This window comes from Malania oleifera, chromosome 10 (assembly GCF_029873635.1).
Source record: "Malania oleifera isolate guangnan ecotype guangnan chromosome 10, ASM2987363v1, whole genome shotgun sequence".
In the NCBI taxonomy this organism is placed as follows: Eukaryota; Viridiplantae; Streptophyta; class Magnoliopsida; order Santalales; family Ximeniaceae; genus Malania; species Malania oleifera.
The window spans coordinates 26,201,750-26,220,217 of record NC_080426.1 but is presented as its reverse complement, the minus strand read 5'-3'; the positions used below and the strand labels follow the sequence as shown (position 1 = coordinate 26,220,217).

Genomic DNA, 18,468 nt, shown 5'->3' with positions numbered 1-18,468 from the left:
GGCGAGGCGTACCTTTCGCCTGAGGGCTTGCTGAGTAAGGCGAGTGCACTAGTAGTTTCAGATGTGGCCGTAGCTGCATAACGCACTAGGACAGAGGGAACCTACTTGTATGAGCTGGTAGAATTTCCTATCCTTAGGGCCTTTGCCGGTAAACTATTGTTGAACTGTGTGAGTACGAGATCAATTTAACACTTGAGGGCTTACTAAGTAAGATGAGTGCTCTGGTATGCTTCAGTAGTGACCTTCGGGTTACCTAAGCATCAGAGCAGAGGGGTGCTACTTGTATGGGCGGGTAATCACCCCTACCCTCAAGAAATCTCGTGGGTTAAATCTTTTGCATGTGTTTGGTTAGGATCAGAGAATGATTTCAGAAATTATGTTAATGATTTTCAAATATTAAATAATATGTTGTTATATAAACTCATGTTGGCTACACATTGTTTTAATATATTGTTTCTTCCCTTACTGAGATGTGTCTCACCCGAATATGAAATTATCTTTTTCAAGATTTCCTCGAGATCGACCTTAGAGAGCTCGAGATTTTATAACATTTTTGGTAAATAGAAAGAGAGAATGGTATATTTTTATGTTAATTTTGATATGTATATATTATGTTTTAAGTTTTATAAGATATGGATGGTTGTGAAACATACTGGTATTAGTGGATAATGTTTTGGAGACATGTATATATTTGAATACTGGTGGATAATTAATTTATTATGGTTGATAGTTAGAATTAGTAAACTCTAGTATTATGTTATATGGAGATTATGATGTATGTTTTTTGCTGCGTATGTCATAGATTATGATCTATCAAGATATTATTAGGTATAACGCATCGGACCCGAGTTTAAGGGTTCGGGGCGTTACATTGTGGTATCAGAGCAATGTCCAGTTGGAAGTATGATTAATTTCACATCGCCTGGATATAGTAATATTAGAGTATTAGGTTAGGAATGATTTATACAAGAATATAGGATTTAGTTGTGATAACGATAGGAATGGGTAGATTAAGATACCATTAGGAATTCTAAGTTGTGTTTCATAAGTTTGGGAACAGAAATCCCTTGATGGTCTTCTGTGTTTTTCTGAAGAAGTTGCTAGTTTCAGAAAATTATAGTAAATCCATCGATGGTAATGTTTCCGAACAAAGAAATTCGAACTTGGGATTTGAACTCGATGGTGAGGTTAGTTGATTTTAGAGGTTATGGTATCGAGGGAAATCAGCAGATACCACTAGGTAGAGGTGGATGAGCATGTGGTTATACGATGGTCCTAGAGGAGGCAGATAAAGCCAAGATGGCAAGTATAGGTTTATGATTAAGATAACAATGATTTAATTTGGTTATGGATGAAAGATTAGGTAATGAATTTCGAGGACGAAATTTTTAAAAAGGAGGGAAGAATGTAATAACTCGAATTTTTTTTTTAAATAATTATTTAATTAATTGGTTAAACACTATTCATTAATGTTTTAAATAAACAAATAAAAAGAAATAGTATAAAAAAAAAAGAGTAATTATTAATTAATTAATGAATTAATTAAATATTATTAAATTAATTAATTAAATAAAAGAATAGTAAAAAAAAATTAGAATAAAGATATATATATATATATATATATATATATATATAATATGTTAGTTTAATGTATATATATATGATACAATAGTATTATGTTAATGTAAGTAAAAGAAAAAAAAAGATAAAAAAATTTAAAGAATTCCATCACCTTCTTCTTCTTCAGTGTCTCTCTCTCTCTCTGTAATTCTTTCATGCCGCACGCCTCTCCATCTTCGCCTTTCTCTCTCCCCTCATTTCTCGATGAATATTCGACCGATCAAGAAACGGAAGGTATCGTTGGGTTCCTAACTCCGCCACCGACATTTCTATTAGAGCGGATTTGTCGTGAGAACGACTTAAGTACTACTCCTGGGGAAATGTAATTTTTTCCTATTTTCTCAATTTTGCTTTAAATCTGTTGTTAAATCGACGATTAGACACCACCACTAGGTCCTAGTCGTCGATATCGTCATTTTGGCATAAGTAATTTTTCAATTGGAGTTTTCTAAACCCTACTCCAAAGAGAGAGTGGGATTTGAAAATTTTGGTAATTTGGCTAAATTTAAGGGTATATTTATTTATTTCAGAATTATGACCCTATAAAATATTTAAATAATATTTTATTTAGGAATAATTTATTGGAGTTAAGAATTTTTGATTCAGGGTCCGAGTGAGCGCTGCAGGTATTTTTCGAAGTCCTTGTTGGAGTAGTTCAAGAAACCAGGTAAGGGAAAAAATATATATTAAATCAGAATTTTTATGAATTTAATGGAAAAATAAATTGTGTTATACGTACGTGTTTATGTTTTGGTATGGGTAAAATGCTAGCCATTTAAATTATTTTTCTTTCGAGTTTAGGGTTGTTTATTAGATATGTATATGCGAAAAATGAATTGATAAAAGTGAAAAATATTTTCAGAATAATTATGTAAGAAATGAAAGGTATTTTCAGTATATAAATATTAAATGTTGGTTGGCTTATTTTACAGGCATGTATGAATTTTACTACTAAATTATGTGGCATGAGAATCTATGCAAAGTATATGTTAAATGTATGAGACGCAGACTAAGTAAGTAAAGCAATAAGAATAAAATATGATGTGAATAATGTTGTCTGTGTATGTTAAATGCAACCATGTAAAGGTACGACAACTGAAAGCTGGGTTAGCAGATTCTAGCGCATTTCTATGTGGACTAACTGATGACAGCTAAAAGGAGTTGTGTTAGCAGATTCTAGCGCATTTCTATGTGGACTAACAAATGACGGCTAAAGAGCGGCTGTAGTACAAAGGAATGAAATAAAAATGTTATGAAATGAAATGACAAGGAATGACAATACAATATGAAATGTGAATAATACAAATGGGAAAGAGTCACTTAAAGTGAAACACAAGGAAATGTTAAATTATGAACATGAAAGAATGTGAATGATTGAATAACGATGGAAAGAATGATGTATTATGATATTAGAAATATGTACGTACGTAGAACATGTTATGATTGGGCGAGGCGTACCTTTCACCTGAGGGCTTGCTGAGTAAGGCGAGTGTATTAGTAGCTTTAGATGTGGCAGTAGCTACATAACGCACTAGGGCAGAGGGAACCTACTTGTATGGGTGGGTAGAATTCCCTATCCTTAGGGCCTTTACCGGTAAACTATTATTGAACTGTGTGAGTACGAGATCAATTTAACACTTGAGGGCTTAATGAGTAAGGTGAGTGCTCTGGTATGCTTCAGTAGTGACCTTCGGGTTACCTAAGCATCAGAGCAGAGGGGTGCTACTCATATGAGCGGGTAATCATCCATATTCTTGGGAAATCTCGTGGGTTAAATCTTTTACATGTGTTTGGTTAGGATCAGAAAATGATTTCAGAAATTATGTTAATGATTTTCAAATGTTAAATAATATGTTGTTATATAGACTCATGTTGGCTACACACTGTTTTAATATATTGTTTATTCCCTTACTGAGATGTCTCTCACCCGAATATGAAATTATCTTTTTTAGGATTTCCTCGAGATCGAACTTAGAGAGCTCGAGATTTTATAACATTTTTGGTAGATAGAAAGAGAGAATGATATATTTTTATGTTAATTTTGATATGTATATATTATGTTTTAAGTTTTATAAGATATGGATGGTTGTGAAACATACTGGTATTAGTGGATAATGTTTTGGAGACATGTATATATTTGAATACTGGTGGATGATTAATTTATTATGGTTGGTAGTTAGAATTAGTAAACTCTGGTATTATGTTATATGAAGATTATGATGTATGTTTTCCATTGCGTATGTTATAGATTATGATCTATCAAAATATTATCAGGTATAACGCGCCGGACCCGAGTTTAAGGGTTCGCGGCTTTACATCTAGTATAATACTAGAGTTCTAAAGCCATCAATCATCACATAGTATCTCCTCATAAACAGAAATTCAACTCATGGTGTACCAAAAATTACTATACACATATCAGTACTCACAAGCACTTACTCTCAACAAAATTATCTAAATCCCACCCCAGAGCACTCCATCCTTGATTCCTCGTATTTCTAGAAATATTAAGATTCTTGGGTGAGACACCTCTCAGTAAGAAAGGATAGAATATCATCAGTGTGTGGTAACATGAGTTCTAGTATATCATAAACATATCCTGTAAATAATTAACTGTAACTAATAAATCATGTAAATCTGTACCCATACTTATATAAATATGGTAAATACATACTTTTCAACCTATGCTTACTTTGTCATAATAAATTTCTATATACATGTAAATTATCTGCTATAATTGTATAATACAAAGTTTACCCCTAGATGGATAGCTAGCTGATATTATGTATTACCCATACATAATTGGGTTGTACAGCTTGTAGGCGGGACTTAGCAATAACTGACCTACCATGCTAAGCCAAACATAATGTATCTGTAAGTACGATTGGCCACCCCTAACCTGGTCCGGACTGTTAGAAAGGATATCCTACTCTTCAATGGCCCAATTGACTACCATACACCAACACTCTATCTAAGAAGTGTGGTGGCACTAATCTAACATAATAGCTATGGTACTATGCTCTAAATCTAAACTAATCCATCAGGGTTATGCTACAATATGATACATTTCATATAATATAACTATATCATAATCTCATTTTCATATTTCTACATAAAATCTGTTATTTCATAATTTCTATATAACTGTCATATTAAAACTGATCACGGCATAAAGCCGGCTAAACTCTCACCGCACTAGGCCGGTTAAACTGTCACGACATTAAGCCAGCTAAACTGTCACGACATTAAGTTAGCTAAACTGTCATAATATACTAAACAATATCATAATTTTTGTAATATTTTTAACTTTTCAAAAAATCATTATCAAACCGTACTTGTGCTGTACAATCATAAAATAGTCAGACATGCTTATATATATAGTAAAAATGTTTATACTTATGCCACACGATTTGAGTATTCCTCTATAATATACCAACTGCATGGGAAAATATATTTTGTTAAGAAATAACATTAAATCACCTTCTAGGGTTTACTCAACTCAAATGCCTGGTTTTCCAAAAATACATATTAATTCATAAATACCATTTCCATATGTCTGAATATCCAGAAAAATCATATATATATAATTTCTGTATTCAAATACTACAAATTAGTCAATAAATTTTCTAAAAATACCTGATATAATCTATCCCCTTACCTATCTACCGAAGACATGCCTGTAAGGATCCTAAAATGATGCCTGCGGTGTTTGCACAACACCCTGTATTCAAATACTTAAGTTTAACCCCCTAGACCCTTTTTGTTAAAATCTCAACCCAAGGCCTACCAGATTGTTTTAACTTATCCCAATTTTAAAAAAACTCACCATCTAGCCCATTTGCTTTAAAAATTAATTGGGCTCGTTTTTTTAAAACTCACTCGAAGCCCATTTGTTTTAAAATCAACCAAGCCCATTCTTAAAACCCACCCTGAAGCACATTTGTTTTAAAAATTAACTGTTGGAATATGTGTATTCCCAATAGGGGGGTGAATTGGGTATTTAAAAATGTATTCATAAGTTCAATTCAAATCCACATTCAATATAGATCAACCTAGGGTCTGTCTAAGTAAATACCAATTACTCAACAATATAAGAATGAGCAAATAAATAAAACAGATACAACAAGCTCAATATTTCTCAATCATTTACAATAATAAAAACATAAACATTCAAGTGCAGAAATTAAATTACGAAAATTAAAATTAGACACAGAAAATATTTTTGAGGTTCGGCCAAACTTGCCTACGTCCCGACCTCAAGCTCACAAGCAAGATGTTTCCATTAATTGCTCGCTTATGGGTGGAGCAACACCGATTACAACAGTCTCTCCTTATTGGGCAAGGGAAACCCAGGTCACATTCACAGGGCTGACCCCAACCTTTACAACCACACCTTAGAAATGTGCTCCTGGTTTTCTTAACCGAATCTAAACCATCCGGTACTTTCTTAACCGGGTGTAAGCAATCCGGTGGACGTTACAGGCCAGTGCAATCCTCTTTCAACTACACGTCGAGAATACAACAGATATAAAATATTTTGTACAGAGAGATGCTTCTAAGCTAAGCATATGTGTACAACCATAAAGCATAATATGCACTCACATATGATATGAAAATAAAGCTCAGGTGAGTATGTATATTTTTCACACAAAAATATTTTATAATCTTTAAGAGGATGTGTATGATGAATGCTTTAAAGATTCAAACCCTAATAATAATTTCCCCAAGAATGATATTAAAAATTATGGCACAAAGGAAAGCAAGAGTTTGTAGCTCAAAATAATTTTTGCAATGAATAACAAGCTTATGATGTCTTGCAATGAATGTGTAAGATTCACAAGCAATGCAAAATTCTCCAACAAAAAATTTATCAAGATGAAATAAATGGAGAAACTTTAACTTTACTCTCTAAAAAAATTTTCTAAAATGAAGTAGTGAATGAGAGTAAATGAATTTTTGGTGTAAAAATAAATGCTCTCCAAAAGAAATTTTTCAAAATAATAAGTCTAGGAGAGTGTAAAATAAATAAAGATCAAAAATATTTTTGAAGTATTTTCTCTCTAATCTATTGATTAAAAAATTAGTTATGAGGGGGGTATATATATAGAGTTTTGTGTTAGCTCGCATGTTTCCTTTTTAAGTGGCATACATAACACATCTTGTTTTATTTGAAAATACTATTATCTAAATTATTATAATTATTATTTTATTCAAAAAATCAAATATGAGAGATGAAATTTTATAGTACTACTTGATATACTAAGACTAAGTCTCCTAAGACTAAGTCATTAGTTTGAAATTCAAATGGAAGATTTTGAATCTGATTTGAAATTCAAATGAGAGATTTTGAAAACTCATAATCCCTTGATGGTAGGAAATGTGAGAGGAAATCTCTCAGTGGATGGGGTTTTGACCAGTCTATAAATAGGACCTATGATTAACCATTAAGTCATACATTGGCTTACGGTGATATAGAACTGGCTAAAAATCCTATTCCTTCTACTCTTTTGAAACATAGTGAGAGTAAAGAGAATTCTCAAATCTCTTTCTCTATTTCTCATAGTTTTCTTTCATATTTCAAATCCCTTTCTTGAAGACTTGAGCAGTTATAGTTAGAGGTCAGATCACTATTCTCTTTCGCTTGTAAACAATTGTTTGTTTGTAGTTTCTGAAATTATACTTTCATTGGTGGTATCAGAGCTAACTCCATGCCATATTGCTTAGTTTTTATTATTCTAAAACTGCATGAAATTATTTTTCAAGAAATTCATTTTGATATTACAGCATTAATTTCTATGATGAAATTCACCCGGCATGCACTGTTCTTAAATATGCAAACTCGGTTTATGTATTGTGCTTATTTTACCAATCTCACGACATGTTTTTCTTTCCAAAGAGAGATTTTCTTTTTGATTGGTTTGTTTATTGAGTGGTCTCGGTTTTATGAGAAAGTTTTTGTGTTGAGTTTTTCACGTAATAGTGAAGTCACCGTGAGGAAGTGAAGCCACGCTGAATCAGGAGGTAAGGAAGGGTTGGCAGCGCTAGGGCTTCCTGAGTGCCAAAGAGGGTTGAAACGGTGTGGGTTGTGTCATTTAGGCCTAGGGTATTGGCCGTGGGCAACATCCGACCCATTGAAGAGAACAACCTTGTTAAAGCCCACGGGCCATGGGATCTGAGCCTGGCCCATTTCAGTAAACAAACTAATTAGGTTTATAAAGCCTGAGCCATTGGTCAAATAGGCCGGCCCACTCTAAGGCCTGACCTGATAAAATGTGCATGGGAGACTCCGCCAACTTGACACGTACTCGTACTTGACCTGCACATCTGGACAGGGCTTGGCCCGGTTTAGTGAACCAGTTGACCGTTGACCAGACTGGACCGGTCAACCCTTTGAGTGATCAAACTAAAAAAAAAAAACCTATGCTTAAATATTTAATGCATGTCATATATGCATTTATTAATTTTTATTGGCCTATAATTGTGATTATTATTTGTGCATTTATTAAATTTTTATGTAAATTCCAATATATGTCATTATTTTTTTTATTTTTTTAGTATCACCGGGTGTCCACAACTGTCAACGTACGTCTGTTTTACGGTCCGCACGCACCGGTCGTGACTAATCCCACGCCCTGTAGTGGTGGCCCCACACACACCACAGAGGGGTTAATTCAAGAGCCCGCCGCAGGAATCGAACGCCGGGGGGGGGGAGAAATCCCTGACCTCGTGAAAGGCACCTCCGAAATTCGCCCTGCCAACTGAGCTACGCCCTGAGGGCCCAATATATGTCATTATTAATTAGGCTTATTGTTTTTAAAATTGTATTTTATTTCATGTACATTAGTATTGAAATACATGATTATATAAGCCTTAATTAAATTAATGGATTGTTTGTTGTGGGGTATGGATGTGTACATCAAAGGAGATTCTATCTAGGAGATTGGATTTTAAGCGGGACCATTGTGGTCCCTCCATCTTTCCTAGGAATCTTGAAGTTCTGTCTAGGAAAGAAAAATCTTTCCTAGGAACTTACTTGGTAGTGCTATTCGTATCTATAGTAAAATAGGCCTAGAATATTAAAGTTTCTAAATAATGGATTGAGTTATATCAAGAAAAATGAATATCATTGTATATTAAAAATTAGCCACAACAATTTTATGACACGCATATATTTTTTTTTTATAAATTGGCTTTAAATTCACATTGCAGTTAAGTTATAGTTGATGATTACTTTACCCTATAGGGAGGTAATTATTTTCTTTGACATGATTGGAATAAGATAGTGATTAAGAAAGGGAATACTAAATACCCACTGGAAAGGTTTAGATTTTTGCTTTTGAATTTAATATTGGTTGGTTCAAACTACAATTTTGTTTCAAAGTATTAATTAAATTTCTTGGTTATTGCAGTTGCTATTACTTCTATTCTAAGTAATAATTCTCATATTCCAATTCTGAACTGTGAAAATTTTTCAGATTGGAAGGACAAAATCCTCTTGACATTTGGGTGCATGGATATTGATCTAGCACTCCATGTTGACAAACTGGCAGTGCCTATGGAATCAAGTCCTGCTACATATCAATTGGCCTATGAACGGTGCGAGAAATCCAACCGTCAGTGTCTAATGTTCATCAAGTCGCATGTTAGTCAGAGCATTAAGGTTATTGAAGAGCAATTTGTTAGTCCTGACAAGGCACTTACTAGCACCCTAATAAACAAGCTGTTAGTGATGAAACATCACAAATCTAAGAGTGTGCGTGAGCACATCAAGGAAATGAAGGACATTGCAGCCCACCTCAAGTCCTTGGAGATTAAGATTACAGAATCATTTTTTGTCCATTTCATACTCAACTCTCTCTCTGCAGCATATGGACCATTTAAGATATCATACAACACACATAAGGAAAAATGGTCTATTAATGAGCTACTGACTATCTGTGTACAAGAAGAGGAGAGGTTAAAACATAAAAATCTAGAGAGTGCCAATTTTGTCACTCACAGAAAGGGACAAGGAAAGAAAGGTAAAGGTGCTAATGGTAAACCTTTGAAGAAGAAGGAAAAAGGGTCATTGAAACGAAATGACCATAGGGATGCTTGCTTCTTCTATAAGAAAAAGGGGCACCAAAAGAAAGATTGCTTGAAATACAAGTAATGGCTCGTGAAAAAAGGTAATCTCAATGTTCTTGTGTGTTATGAATCTAATTTCATGGATACTCATAATAATAGATGGTGGATTGATTCAAGTACTACAATTCACATTGTTAATGTCATGCAGGGCTTTCTCAGCCTGAGGAAACCAATGGGAAGTGAACAAGGCATCTATTCTGGAAATGGGACGCGTTTGCACGTTGAGTCAGTGGGGACTTTTAGCCTTGTTTTAGAAAATATATTTCAACTAGATCTTGAAAACACTTTTTATGTACCTTCTTTTTCCAGAAATTTAATTTCAATTTCTAGACTAACACATTTGAAGTTTCAATTTCATTTTGTAAACTGTACAGTTTATTTATCTAAAAATCCAATTGCCATAGGCATTGGAAGTTTAATAAATGGTTTGTACAAATTAAATCTAGATACTGTCTATAAGCAAAGTCTCCTAACAATGCATGCTCATGTTGGTACTAAATGTACCATTATTGATGAGTCCTCCTCTACATTATGGCACTGGAGATTTGGTTATATCTCCATTGAAAGAATGAAGAGATTAGTTAATGATGGAGTCTTCAAAACTCTAGATTTTTCTGATTTCAACACTTGTGTGGGTTGTATAAAGGGTAAGCAAACCAATAAGACAAGTTAAGGTGCTAAGGGGAGTAATGAAATACTTGGGATCATACACACTGATATCTGTGGTCCATTTAGTACCCCTTGGTTAGAGATACTTTATCTTATTTATTGATGACCATACTCGCTATATGTGTAACGACTTGCTATTTAACTTGGTTTTTTTTTTTGTATACTATAACATTTATAATGTTCTCATACCAAATTGTCAACCTAAGTAGCAAGAAACTGAATTCATATAACCATATCCAAAATATACAATACCAGAGTGTTAAAATGTTCCCAAAAGATACATGTACAACTGTTCCCCAAAATACCCTCAATTGGGCTAGGGCTAGAAATACTGCAAAAACATACTCACTTTTTATTGATGGGGCGGTACTGAGGCCCCTCTATCTGCGAGCCTGGTCTGCTCGCCTACCTGGATCACCTGAAAAATGTTAAAGTAATGGGATGAGCCAACACTCAATAAGACGAAATATACTATTATTAGGATGTGGCAATTGAGTTACAATCCTGTGAAAATCTATTACTATATAATTATGTATCATAGAATCTGTAAAAACAATACAAGTAATATCAACCATCACTTTTCCCTGGTTGCTTATCATATTTGTACTTTAGGATTCTACTCAAAATACTTCTTATATATTTCTATCTCTGTAAATCTATATAAACATAGTAATACCTGAAAACTTCCCTATGGATAACTGTGTGTCACGATTTAACCCCTTATAACAAGGTTGTGTGGCCCGAAGGCGAGATCTACCCTGACTGGACAACCAGGAATAAATCACTATATCCCATAGGTTTGATCAGCCCTCCTCAACCCATATCTAATGGGGAGCCTGTCCACTCGTGGGCTTTATACGATCGACCTTTATACCACGTATTATCTGAATAGGTGGTTGCACTCTATATACTGTATGTAGCTATGGTGTCATGTTCCGTAAACTGTAATGGTCCAACAGGGTCTAATGCTATATAATACATCTCTATATACAACTATCTATTTTGCCATGATTCTGTAATAACTGTATAAACCATGACGATGTAGAAAACTATATCTATATCAACTGTGTTTCTGTAATTAACTGTAAATCTGTATGTCATGGTACTATGAGATTGTATAATCATGGTATTTCTATAAATTCTATAAAATATATTCAGTTTCTGTATATTATGTAAAACATATCTCTGAAAAATATTGTAAAACATGTTTCTGTACTATATCCATATTCTCATGCCACACAATAATTTTAAAACATATTAATCATACTTGATAAACTGTATAAATCTCTGTTGTGAATAATACTCTGGTAGAACATTTATAATTTTATACTAAAATCATACTCAAATAACCTAGCATAGCATATTTCCCTTACCTGACTATTAAAAGCCCATATCGTATATCGGTCCTACCCCCGCAGGGCTCTATACTCAATACCCTGAAAACAACATTCGCTAGAACAAAATATCAATATTTCTTTGCCTACATCATATCCTACAACTGAAAGAAGGCCAAAAATTGACTAAAAAGGCCTTACCCTAATTCTGGGAAGAAATTCGACTTGATCCCACCGACGATCCTCCCCGGTAGACTTGAAGAGAACTCTGCCAGAGGCGTCGTTGTGGCCCCAGATCGTCGATCCGGAAAACAACTGGGCCATAATCGAAGAGAGAAGAGGGAGAGGTCGTAGGATAGAAGAGAGAGAGAGAGAGAGAGAGAGAGAGTCTGTGCTGAAATTCGGCTTAAAAACTAAGTTTAAGCACTATTTATATTGCGGGATTCGTCGACGAGCCACATCACCTCGTCGATGAGTCTTGTAGAAAATTCATTAATGAACCTGCACCCTCGTCGACAAATTTCAGACTTCTCGATATCTTCTCGTCAACGAGACGGAACCTCATCGACGAAACCCCTTTGTTCGTCGACAATGCCTAGGAATTTTTCTTGAAATTATCACCTCCAAAATGCAATGTCATCGACGAAGTCAACTGCCTCCTTCTGTTACTGATTCCATTTCCCTTCCTCTTTATTATTTAAATACCATTATTATTTGGGTTGTTACAATATGTATTTCTACCTTTTGTTTAATAAAGATGAAGCACTAGATGCATTCAGAACATTAAAGAAAGAAGTAAAGAAACAATTAGACAAAAGTATTAAGATCGTAAGATCAGATAGGGGTGGTGAATATTATGGAAGATACACAGAATCAAGACAAAGACTGGGTCCATTTGTAGAATTTATTAAGGATGAGGGTATTGTTGCACAATATACTATGCTGGGATCACCTTACCAAAATGGTGTTGCAGAAAGGCGGAATCGTACCCTTATGGATATGGTTCGGAGTATGTTAAGCAACAATGATTTTCCCTTATATTTTCGGAGTGAGACCATCAAAACTACAGTGTATATCTCAAACAGAGTTCCATATAAGGCGGTTCCCAAAACGCCATTTGAGTTATGGAAAGGATGGAAACCAAGTTTAAGACACTTACACATATGGGGTTGTCCAGTTGAGGTCAGAATCTATGATCCACAATTAAAGAAATTAGACCCTAGAACAAGTAGTGGATACTTCATTGTTTATGCAGAAAATTCTAAGGGTTATAAATTTTATTGTCACTCACACGCACCTAGAATTGTTGAAGTTAGGAATGAAAAATTTCTTGAGGATATTGACATTAGTGGGAGCACTATTTCTCGAAAGATAGAGTGGGAGGAAACACAGAATAAAGAAAATGAATCTGTGAATAAGGGTAAAATGATTATCTTTCAAGAAAATCAATATGATGTCTTGGAAGAACAATCAAATCAAGAAATACCACCTCCACCTCAAGAGGAACAAGTCAATATAGAGGCTGAAGTACAACACCCACTTGATATGGGTGACACTTGAACTCAAGTTTTAAGAAGGTCTTCAAAGGTAATAAGATCTGCTATTCCTAGCCGCTATCATGTATACTTAATAGAGTATGACTTTGATATTGGACTTAAAGATGATCTCATCTCGTTTTCATAAGCCATGAGTGGGGAAAAGTCAAGTGTTTGGTGTGATGCCATGAAGGAAGAAATGGATTCTATGGCTAAAAACCAAGTTTGGAATATCATTGAGTTACGTAAGGGAGTCAAATTTGTATGTTGTAAATGGGTCTACAAGAGTAAACGAGACTTAAATGGTAACATTGAGAGATATAAGGCCAGACTGGTAGCCAAGGGATTCACTCAAGTAGAAGGCATTGATTACCATAACACTTTTTCTCCTGTTTCTAAGAAAGACTTAGAATAATCATGGCTCTTGTAGCTCATTTTGTTTTAGAGCTACATCAGATGGATGTGAAAACAACATTTTTAAATGGGTATCTTGAAGAAGATGTATACATGAAAGAACCTGAAGGATTTTGTTCTAATCAAGGCAATAATTTGGTTTGAAAATTAAATAAGTCAATATAAGGACTAAAGCAAGCCTCTCGACAATGGTATCTAAAGTTTCATGATGTTATTACTTCATTTGGTTTTACGGAGAACATTATGGATAATTGCATATACCTCAAGATCAGTGGGAGTAAAGTTATTTTCTTAGTCCTATATGTGGATGACATCCTACTTGCAACCAATGATTTGAGATTGTTATATGACACGAAACAATTTCTCTCTAAGAATTTTGAAATGAAGGATTTGGGTGAAGTCTCTTATGTCATTAGCATAGAAATTCACAGAGATAGGTCTCAAAGGACATTAGGACTATCTCATAAGGCCTACATTGAAAGGGTTCTTGAGAAATTTAGGATGAATGAATGTAAACTGAATGCAGCGCCCATTTTGAAGGGTGACAAATTCAGCTTAAGTTAGTGTCCAAAAAATATATTGGAAAAGGAAGAAATGGAAAACATTCCTTATGCGTATGTAGTTGGCAGTTTGATGTATGCACAGGTCTGTATAAGACCAGACATAGCATTTGCAGTAGGAATGCTTGGCAGATATCAAAGTAATCCTGGAATGGATCGATGGAAAGCTGCCAAAAAGGTTATGAGATATTTACAAGGAACCGAGGATTACATGCTTACTTATAAGCATGTAGACAATCTAGAAGTGGTTGGATATACTGGGATTTTTCCGGATGTCAAGATTCAAAGAAATCCACTTCAGGATATGTCTTTATGCTAGCAGGTGGTGTTATATCTTGGAAGGGCATCAAACAGACAATAGTTGCATCGTCTACTATGGAGGCAGAGTTTATAGCATGCTTTGAAGCAACTTCACAAGCCAAATGGTTAAATAATTTTATCACAGGGCTTCAAATTGTGGATTCAATATCAAAGCCATTAAGGGTTTACTGTGATAACTCGGCAGCAGTGTTCTTTTCAAAGAACAACAAGAGTGGGAGCAGAAGTAAACACATCGACATAAAGTACCTTATTGTTTGAGAAAGAATTAAAGAACAAGAAGTGACAATTGAACATATAAGTACTGATTTAATGGTGGCAGACCCTTTGACGAAAGGGCTCTCAATCAAAGTGTTTACAAAACATGTGGAAAGCATGGGATTGGTTAGTACACTTTTTTCTTGATCTCTTATTTAATTGTCGATAAAATCAATTTATTTGTGCACATATAGTATCTGTTCCTAAAATTGTCCATTGGGACATTAGACCTGTAATGACTTATAGGAAGTCATGCATAAAGAGTCACCACATAAAGTTTTATTAAGAAAGGTCGTACATTGTGATACATGGAAGGAATTGTTTACTACATAAAGAAAAACAAAACCGCCATAATTCATGTATTATCTTTCGATAAAAGTTAAAAGTAGTTTTGTGGCCATATTTAGTTTTGAACTTCTCATCCCATATAGTCTTCAAGATGTATCATATGAGCCAAGTGGGATAATGTTAGCATGCGTGTTTCCTTTTTAAATGGCACACATAACACATCTTGTTTTTATTTGAAAAATACTATTATCTAAATTATTATAATTATTATTTTATTCAAATCAAATATTGGAGATGAGATTTTACAGTAACTACTTGATATACTAAGACTAAGTCTCTTAAGACTAAGTCGTTGGTTTGAAATTCAAATGGAAGAGTTTGAATCTGATTTGAAATTCAAATGAGAGATTTTGAAAACTCACAATCCCTTGATGGTAGGAAATGTGGGAGTAAATCTCTCGGTGGATGGGGTCTTAACCAGTCTATAAATAGGGCCTGTGATTAACCATTAAGTCACACATGGCTTACGGAGATATAAAACTGGCCAAAACCCTACTCCTACTACTTTTCTGAAACACAGTGAGAGGAAAGAGAATTCTCAAATCTCTTTCTCTATTTCTCATAGTTCTCTTTCTTATTTCAGATCATTTTCTTGAAGACTAAAGCAGTTATGGTTGGAGATCAGATCATCGTTCTCTTCAGCTTGTAAACAATTGTTTGTTTGTAGTTTCTGAAATTATGCTTTCATTTTGTTGTTTTTAGTGTAAACCCAAGAGGGGGGGAGTGAATTGGAGATTTAAAAATCTAGGTCAAATATTTCGTAATCAGTATACCACAACCTAGGGTCATCTAAAATTCATATTTAAACGATCAAATAAATAAATCTATAATTAATGTGCACAAAAATTTACTTCAGGTATTTTCAATTAATCACAAATATACATTCAAAGATAAATTCAACAGATATATATCAACAAGTAAATACCAGAAAGTAAAGCAAGCACAATACAAGATGACACCAGATATGTTATCGGGGTTCGACAACAATGCCTACATCCCCGCCTCGAGCTAACAAGCAGGAGGATTTCCACTAAATCTTTGCTCACTTGCGGGTTGAGCGGCACCAATTACAAAGCCTCTCCTTACTGGGCGAGGAATACCCCAGGTCAAATTTACAGGGTTGACCCCAACCTTTAAACTTCTCCTTAAAGGGGCGGAGAAGACCCACCTCATGCCACGCTTGAATTATAACAGATAATCAAATGATTTGTACAATATCAGTGCTTCTTCAATAAGCAAATATGTACCAATACAATCAATGCACTCACAGATAATGGAGATTTATGCTTAAGTGAGATTGGGTTAAGTTATATGTCAACTCCTAACCAATATGTATATATATTTGTATATACGTGAGAGTGATACCTTTGATTCAAGATAATATATCCAAAAAATGAATAATCAAAGGACTTTGAACTTCTAAGAAAATATTTCAACAAATATTAAGCACAACCGAGATTGGGTTTAAGCTTGCTAAAACATATTTTATCAAATAGCACAGCCATGCTTTCGAATATGGAAATAAGAATGCCAAAACTCTGAAGCAAATAAGAGTTCTTCCCAAATGATATTTATTAATAAAATATAATGGGAATAACTTTAGCTTACTCTCAAAAAATCAATTTCAAATAATGCAAGATGAGAGAGTAGTAAGCTTTAAGAATGATGTAGTGACCCGAAGAATAATAGCATTTTAATAATAAGAGGGAGAGAAAATAGATACAGAAACAGAAGGAAACCGTAGACTTGAAGCGTTCATCGACGACATTGCATTTTGGAGAATAAAATAATTTAAAGAAAATTTCCAGGCTTCGTTGACGAACACAGGATTTCGTCGATGAAGGTTTAATAATTTTGTTGACGAATACAAGATTTCGTCGACGAGAAAATACCGAGAGGCGGAATCGGACTGTTCTGAATTTCGTTGACGAATACAGGGCTTCGTCGACGAATTTATTGAAGGATTCGTCAACGAAGTGACATGGCTCGTCAACGAATCTGGTAGTATAAATAGAGGGAAACCGGGATATTTTGTCATTTTCACCGTGCCTCTCTCTCCCCTCTCTCTCTCTCTCTACCTCTCCCTCTCCCTTCTCTCTTCGTTTCCGGCCCCACCAATCGCCGGATCGACGATCCGAAGCTACCACGACACTCCTGGTGGACTTTTCTACAAATCTTTTGGAGCGGATCATCGGGAAAACAGAGTTGGATTTCATTCCAAATTCATGGTAACGTCTTTTAGACCATTTTTGGCCCTATGGCAGTTATAGAAAATAATGTAGGCAGAAAAATACTGATATTATGTTCTGACATATGTTGGTTTCAGGGTGTTTTGTAGGAGGCCCTGCGGGTGTTAGGCTTGTATTCCCTAGGGGCTTTCCAGTAGTCAGGTAAGGGAAATATGCTATGCTAGGTATTTTAGAAACATTATACAATTTATTTAATTATGAAAATTATATATTTAGTATGGTGTGGCTTGTGAATATAAATATGGTATGGAGATATGTTTTATGAATTTAGTTTCATGATTTTATGAATTTCAGTATTATGATTATGCGAATTTCAGTACCATGATTTTATGAATTTTAGTACCATGATTATACAGATCTCAGTACCCATGATTACACGAATATCAGTATTACGATTATGCAGTTTCAGTATTATGATTATGTAGATGACAGTGTTATGATTATATAGTTCTCAGTATTACGTATGAACTACAATTACAGTTTATGTAGCATCATGGTTATTTCAGTACTTTAGAATCATGGTAAATCAGTTAGATATGTATAGAAATATATTATATGATATCAGACTCTATTGGACTTGCAGCTCTAGAGCACGGTACCGTTGCTACAGATATTATGTTACTTTATAAGTGCAACCACCTATTCAGATAATACATGGTAAGGTCGACCACCTAGGCCCTTGAAGAGGTTAGGCTCCCCATCCAGATATGGGTTGAGGTGGGCAGGTCGATTGAAGGAGTTCAGTGATTTATTCCTGGTTGGCTAGTTAGGGTAAATCCAGCCTACAAGCCGCACAACCTTGTCATGAGGGGGCATGTCATGACACACAAATAGCCATAGGGAACAGTTTCAGTTACTATTACTTACGTAGGGATTTACAGAAACAGGGACCATATTTATGTACACTAGAAGTACTTTGAACTATAACCATAATATTGTTATGTTAAGTAATAAGGAAAAGGGGTGGTGTACTTTATTATTTGTACGGTACTTTTGTAACACCCCGACCCCGAGGGGCCTGGGATATTAACTTTTT

The 18,468-nt window shown here is 34.6% G+C and overlaps 1 protein-coding gene across 1 annotated transcript; it reads left to right on the top strand.

The window, feature by feature from the left end:
• Nucleotides 1–1,269: 1,269 nt before the first annotated feature.
• Nucleotides 1,270–9,772, top strand: LOC131166559 (uncharacterized). The gene is made up of 2 exons (XM_058125151.1): nucleotides 1,270–1,306; nucleotides 9,030–9,772. The coding sequence occupies exons 1-2, from the start codon at nucleotides 1,270–1,272 to the stop codon at nucleotides 9,770–9,772; spliced, it is 780 nt and encodes a 259-aa protein (XP_057981134.1).
• The last annotated feature ends 8,696 nt before the right edge of the window (nucleotides 9,773–18,468 follow it).